The sequence below is a fragment of the Penaeus chinensis genome, chromosome 3 (assembly GCF_019202785.1).
Source record: "Penaeus chinensis breed Huanghai No. 1 chromosome 3, ASM1920278v2, whole genome shotgun sequence".
Taxonomy (NCBI): domain Eukaryota; kingdom Metazoa; phylum Arthropoda; class Malacostraca; order Decapoda; family Penaeidae; genus Penaeus; species Penaeus chinensis.
The window spans coordinates 11,599,097-11,606,596 of record NC_061821.1 but is presented as its reverse complement, the minus strand read 5'-3'; the positions used below and the strand labels follow the sequence as shown (position 1 = coordinate 11,606,596).

The window sequence follows — 7,500 nt, the reverse complement described above, 5'->3', positions numbered from 1 at the left end:
TGCCTTACACAAAAATGTTCGCTCAAGAGATAACAAATACAATGTTGTTTCTTATGGTCATTGAAGCTTCAGCGATAATCAGAACGTTGCTGTTAATTTCTGTTGTTATCCTTTGGAGCCTCGATATACTTTCAAAGTGCACGCGAAGATCAGAACTTTAATAATGGCAAAGTTTATTACCGTTTGCATCACATTTTGTCACACTATGGTTAACATGCGCTGTTTATCGTTTGACGCTGAATTACAGGAAATTTGGCACCGGCTCCTCCATATCTGTTCACCTCCTGAACATTATCCGTGTAGTTTCTGAACTTTGGCACGAGGGGATTTCAGTTGCATCCTTCACGCAGTCAGTAGTTGTGACAGACAGTCTGACGTAATTTCTATGGCAAAGCACATCCATCGTGGAGTATAGTTATACGTCTGCTTCAGAACCGTGATATGTCAGAAAAAGAGTTTATAACAATGTTACACTATGGTAAAAAATAGGATATATTTTGTTACATAACTTATAGGAACATCCTAAATTAAATATCTTTGGCGTCTATAGTCATACAACATAACGATAATTGGAAAAAAACGTTAATGAGACTTTTCGAGAAGGTTCTCAGGGTGAGGAGGTGCTAACTTTGTGACACTGGCGACACTGCGGCACTACCCTACACTGTCACTGGCCCTGCGCTCTGCCGCTCTCCTGGTCCTTCACGGTCACCGACTACAGGGCCGAGGGAATGTGTAACCCTTGTGCCCGAGGAAGCACGTGCACCATATCGGGGCCAAAGAGGAATGTATATGCCCGTTCGAGGATAGGGACACCATCTCTCCTATCCTGGCACTGGTGGCACAGTGTCCCCGGCACTGTTGCGGGTTGCGGCACCTCCTCCACCACCCGCAGGCACTGGGGAAGGAAGAGGCACTGCTGGGGTCACACTCAGAAGTCCTGCTTCGCTTCGGGTGAACCGCCTTCGTGGCCTTCGCTGGAGAACCGTGGGCCTTCCTGCAGCAGAGCGGGCCACCTCACGCACCGGGCCTCACTGGACCAGGCCACAGTAACACTAACACACAAGGGCGCGGCCAGGATGACGGGGCCATCACACGTCCTTGTCCATGAGTGGGCGGGGCTCCGGGCGGTGGGGCTCAGGTCGTGCAAGCTCGTGACGAGGCAGGTCACGGGGCAGGTCGCGGGTTAAGTCTGGCCGCAGGGCCTCGGGGCGCGTGATTTCTGGCCGGCCCAAGTCGTGTCTGGAGAGGTCGTGCCGCGAGAGGTCGTGGACGAGGGGGGCGGGGGCGAGGAGTCCTGCGGTGGTGACGTCAGAGAGTGTGACGGGCGGGAATCCCGCGGCCAGGGACTTGCTGTACGAGTAGGAGAGGAGGCTCTCGCCAACACTGTGGGGGATGTACGGGTAGGACGTGTGGGGGAAGAGAGGGCGTGAGTACGGCGACCCTTCCAGGTGGAGGCCTCGGGCCATGCCGCCGCCCAGCATCTTGCCCGCCCCGCCGCTCAGGCTGCTCAGGCTGCCTGTGCTGCCGCCGCCCAAGCCGCCCGAGGTGGCCATGTCGGCCAGGGACCAAATGCGGGGTTTGGGCGCCACGTCCGTGGGCGGGGCACCGGGGGAGCCGGAGCCCGGACCGCCCGTGCCCGCGCTGGTGCGCCCTCCGTCAATGTCCTTCTTGTCCTTCTCGCTATCGCTGAATATAACTGTTAAAAGAAACAAAAACAATATTTAGTAAGTTGCATAGGGGCAGGTACCACACATTCACACACATATATACATACGTAAACAAATGTGTATATATGCATATGCATATATATATATATATATATATATATATATATATATATATATATATATACACATATATATACATACATATATATATATATATATATATATATATATATATATATATACATACACACACACACACACACACACACACACACACACACACACACACATATATATATATATATATATATATATATATATATATATATATATATATATTTACATATATTCCTATACATACAGACACACATTATTGTGCAGCGTTAGTTGCAAGAATGTGTTGATCAGGTCAGGGAGCCTTGTCACTACGGTGCTACAAACAAGGGGCTCTGACAAGTTTATCCACACTTAAGAGGCTTCCTCTGTTGTCGCTTACGTACGTGTCGACTTAAACAAGCTTTAAAGGCATCGGGTGTTACCAATGTTGTCATTAGCTTTTCGAACTGGACAAACTAGAAACAATGAAATATAACAACGATCAGTGATAACTCACCATCTTTGTCTTCCTTCTTCTCGTCGTCGTCCTTATCATCCTTATCATCAATCTTATCATCGTCCTTGTCATCATCTTCATCATCGTCTTCGTCAGTTTTGCTGCGAGGTTCCCATGTCATCTTATTCTCCTTCTTCAGGCGACGGCGGGCATTTGCGAACCAAGTGGATACCTGCAGGACAGAGGAGACACTGATCAACAACTGCAACATCATGGATCTGGTACTACTGCAGCCCTAGAAGTGCTCTCTCCCTCCTTCCCCTTCCCTCCCCCTCCCCCCGACAGCCACGGCCTGCACTTTTGACTCCGAAGCTTTGCATTATTCACACCTTAACTGCTAATCCCTAAGCCTCTGCGACTTGTCTTCTATTTGTGATGCTTCGCTTGTTCAATTGCATTAGAGGGTATGTGTCACGGGCTCTGAACCTTCATTCACTTAATCTTTATGATGTTAAGTCCTATTACCATTCGCTCACAGAAAAATGTGTAGAAAACAACGAACTAAATAACCTAGCTTTCCAGGAAAGATGAGAACAAAAACTAAACAAATAGGATAAATCTATCGAAGCTAAATATCAATTCCTATCCAAACACCATAACGCAAAAATGAGACTTGACAGGGGCTTACCTGCGTCAGAGTCATCTTGGTGATGATCGCCAGCATGATCTTCTCGCCCTTGGTCGGGTAAGGGTTCTTCTTGTGCTCGTTCAGCCACGCCTTCAGCGTCGCCGTAGCTTCCCTGGTGGCATTCTTTCTTCGGGCGGCGTCGAGTCCTACTCCGTATCTATAAAAGGAAGAACGATGTACGTGAGAACTAATACACATTGCAGTAATATTAATATAAACCACTGATAATTATAATAACAACAAAATTAACTAATACACAATTGCCATAGATTAGGCTATTGTCGCCAATGACACTTACCCAGCAAAGGGGTAGGACGCGAGGGCGGTGTCGTAGGGATAATACACGGATGGATAAGGCCAGGTCGGGGCCATAGGAGAGGCCGCCAGGGAATCCTTAAGCTCTAATCCTGCCGCCTAATAGGGAAGAAAAATATTTATCAATATAAATCCTGCAGCATATTGTTAATTCAATTTGTATCTGAGGGTCATGCTATACAGCTATCGTCAGATTTACGTAGTTCTACACAGAAATTCGACTTACCGTCGGTGAATAAAAGGCGGACTGTTCCCCGCCGAGGGTGGGGAGGGGGTAGGGTGTGGGCTGGTCGGGATACGCTGCCGGGGAATACATGACTGCCAGATGGGCGTGTGGGAGAGTGGGCGTAGGTGCTGAGACCGTAGGCGTCGTAGGCGTGGCACTCAGCTGTGAGCTGCTAACCAAAGGGGTCATCCAATCTGGAAAAAAGGAAACAAAAATATTAAAGACATTTATAAACAAATATGCAATGTATATATAATACACCAACAACAGCAAGCAAACATAATAATGACGAAAATAATACTATGACCCATCAACAATTAAATCGCAAAACCATCCACATCACCAAGAAATCTTCCTTTCCCTATAAATAAAGAGCATGCTGTCCCGCCCCCAGACGCAGCCGCTGCTAGAGCCCGCGCCTTGCCCGCCAGAAAGAACCGCATCATCAGAATCGGGGCCTGGGCTCCTCGCGAGATAAATCCACCTTCGAGTGGAATAAATCTGCGGCGGAACAGAAGCCGGTCGTCCCCTCCAAGACCTTCCCAAGGAGTCTCCCGAGCCAATAAATTGCTGCGCCTTGTTGGACTTGACAGCAAACTAGCTACAACAGAACCCCGGATAATGTAATCGCAACTTAGAGTAATCCCTTCCAGTTATGCCTCCAGAGTTCAGGATCCTGATAAATCCCACTGTTGCTGGATTTCGGATTAAATGCTGAATGGCTCGCGAGAGTTGTGTGTCGAGTCTGTACTTTATGAGAGATAGTTGGGGCTATTGAGTAATATCAAATGGAGGATATGCTATTGAATATACGAATCAAATCGAAAAGCATATGAAAGACAAATATGTATAAATAAAATAAATATAATTTCTCCAATATTGAAATTAAAGAACATCAACATATTTCAATCTATAAAGTCTGGGATAAACGTAATTAAATCCGATGGAATAAGAGCCTTTGTGCATATAAGTATTCCAATTAAATCCTTGAAGCAAAGATCGGAATATCAAATGAAATCGGGCGCGCACGGTCCAGCTCCCTGGCGACGCGGCGGCAGAGGTGATACTTCTGCGTCACGGCTGGAGGCTGATGCGGCAGATAACCGATGATTACACGAGATAATTAGATGTCTACCGAGATAAGGGACACAAAACTCTCTTCCCCGTCCTCCATTAGCACCTCGAGTCGTAAAACCCAAAGGCCAGCTTTTCCGTTTTTTGGTGGAGTCTCGTCGGGACGTCAAAGTTCGAAGTTAATTTAATCGACATTTTTTTTTAGAGCCAATGTGGTTTGCGCCGAACAAATACTAGTTTTATGGTTCGCCACTAGAGGAGGCGCGTTCCATTTGCAACTGGTGACCAGATAATCGCCTATCTGGCGTTTGGCAAAATGATACCGCAAAATCCCTCCGGGTCATGATGAAGCTTCGGTAATCACCGCCTATCAATGACTCTCCTGGTTATAAACAAGAGAATAACAAGAAACCGCCGCCGACCCTGTTTGAAGACTACTCCGACGCCGCCATAAAGTTTTTGAACCTCCAGGTCGCAGGGTCAAGTGCGTCTAGACCTGCTCAAAGGGCGCCCGCCTCCCCGCCCTCCCTCGAGCTTGTAATTAACCAGTTAGCACATCTGCCGGTAGTTTCCAGGAGGATTTTCCAGGCTACTGTTTGCCTCGGGGGCTGGGAGGATGGGATGATGGCGGGGAAGGTGCAAGGATGGAAGGGGAAGGCAGAGGTCTGATGATGCCGCCCGCGTGAGGATGATGATGGGCGGCAGGTAGCGATGGGAGCGGCGATATGGAGTGGGATGAGGCAAGGATGGGGGAGGATGCTCTGCCGGCGGTGATGCTGCGACTTGAACAGCGATATATCATCATAATAATTATGAATGCGTCGTAAGTATATATATGAATTTATGAACTGTAAATGCTCAACTCTTTTTGGTTTATTTTATGATTTATTTAGTGTTTATTAGAATGATACTTCAGTATCATAAATAAGTAGTGCTTATTTTCAACCAATAACGTTAAGTTCGAAATAAAATATATAATCGAAATTATTTAAAAGAATTTGGGGTTTTCATCCTGCTTAAATATGGTTCAACCTGTAATAACAATGAATAAATTCATTACCCTAATTACTGGCGGAACAGAATCCTCTACATCATTATAAATGTAAAAGAAATTAACACTGATGTTTACTGTGATCCAGTTAATGTGATGATTGCGCTAATTAGTTATATAAAAATATTAATAAAGCAATCACACAATCCATTTTTACATTTAATTATCAATGATATAAATCGCGAAAGTTCTAAAGCTGCGAGAACTTCTGACTCCGAAGAATCAAATAACAAAATTTACAAAAAAAAGAAAGAGAGAAAAAAAATGAACGCCCGCTCCAGTCCCCCTCCAAAAAATGGCAAAAAAATAGCCAATTAAAACAAAACTAAACCATACGGGGCCCAAACATAAACTGCGACAATTACCAGAACAGGCGGGCGGTAATGGGGAAACAACGCAGTTAAATCTCCGCCCTTCTAATTTACATATAAACAACTATCCCTTCTGATCACTCATGCTCTCCGACCAGCGCGGCGGAATGGGGTGGGGAGGGGTTCGGAGAGGGGCCTGAAGGGGTGAAGCGAAATGGGGAGAGAAATATCGGAGGCAGGGGGAGGAGGGGGAAGAGGAGGAGGAGGGGTGAAGGGGTGTATGCCAAATTGGAGATTAAGTTTGGAAATTACCAGGGATGCTTCGCCAGGCTGTATGACAAGCGGATCAGATTTGATTTTAACCCGATGATGCTGTGCCTTCAGCGGGGTGACGCAAGCCCCTCTCGCCTACTCGCTTGGTGGTGTCAGAAGCGTTATGATTTGGGAGTAAAAATCATTTGTAATGGAACATAGTACTGATCAGTATGTATGAATATTACTCTGTCTTAGTACTAAATGACAGAAGATACTTCTATTGAAATAATCGCTGTGTTATTTATCGGAACAATATTGTTAGATATTGATCATACTAACGAAGTGAACAGAACGTCATGCCTTCGCTGTGGATGGTTCATTCTCAGCACTTTGGGAAAATTTAGTAAGTGTTAGCGCTCCGCCGCGACACTGGCGACGTGCCCTGCATAATCGCGGCCGCGTCGGCCCGTCTCGCATTTAAATGAGTTGTTCGTAGTCTTGGGATTACTGCCGCGATAATTTTACCGCGGCTAATTCCGTGGCTACTCCGACTGCTCTCTGCACATCTTTCGCCTCTCGTTCCCTAGTGTATACCAATCATACATAAAGCTTGCGACAGTTTCAGTACGTGATTATCTCAAATGATTGCTATAAACATTCGCCAGGTGTTTAGATCAATCGAACACTCGAATGAAGATTCGCTTCGACAAAATGCAATTGCAATATGAAGAAGTATGATTGATGAGGTTCCTAATTGGCGCTATACCTGGTCGATTTCCGTGGCATCTCTGCGCGACAACGAAACTTGGAATGCGAAATCCCTAGACTTGCGACGCCTTCTCGCGGGCGGAGAAAACCTTCCAAGATTTTACAGCTGATTGACTCTATTTACAATCGATCGTCTTATGGTCCTGCCATAATTCATGAAACCGCCTGAGCTGGTATTTCAATATGATTACACACCGTCAAGAACATTTAACATGATTGCTGTAATAACTGTACTAGGTATAACACTTGCATGTTTATTAATATTAATAAATATGAATCCAAGAACCTCATTAATATACAATTTCGGGCGTTGTTTCGCTGTGTTACCCTATCATTTGCTAAAAAGTTCAAATTAACCCGACCCCTCCATAGGATAATTGCATTCACCTTAATAAATTCATCAACAACTAGAAGGCCCATGACATAAGCCCCTCTAAATGGCAATCCCAGACCTACTGAACTCGCGCTGAGGTCTATTTGGTCCTAATTTACGTTTTACAATAAACTGACCCATGATACGTAAATGACGGAGATTGAGACTTCACTGTCACTAGATATGTGGAGTATACTTGCTGAGCTATCTTGAATT

The 7,500-nt window shown here is 45.6% G+C and overlaps 1 protein-coding gene across 1 annotated transcript in view; it reads right to left on the bottom strand.

Moving 5' to 3' along the window:
- The window catches only part of LOC125040371 (iroquois-class homeodomain protein IRX-6-like), an 8,519-nt gene that overhangs the window by 359 nt on the left and 660 nt on the right, over positions 1-7,500 (bottom strand). Inside the window, exons 2-6 of the mRNA XM_047634929.1 lie at positions 3,453-3,646; positions 3,210-3,325; positions 2,912-3,068; positions 2,284-2,455; positions 1-1,699 (exon numbers count right to left, since the gene is read on the bottom strand). The exon at positions 1-1,699 is cut by the window's left edge and continues 359 nt beyond it. Of these exons, the coding sequence (XP_047490885.1) occupies positions 1,092-1,699; positions 2,284-2,455; positions 2,912-3,068; positions 3,210-3,325; positions 3,453-3,646 (1,247 nt within the window). The 3' untranslated portion in view covers positions 1-1,091. The remainder of the gene's footprint in view (positions 1,700-2,283; positions 2,456-2,911; positions 3,069-3,209; positions 3,326-3,452; positions 3,647-7,500) is intronic.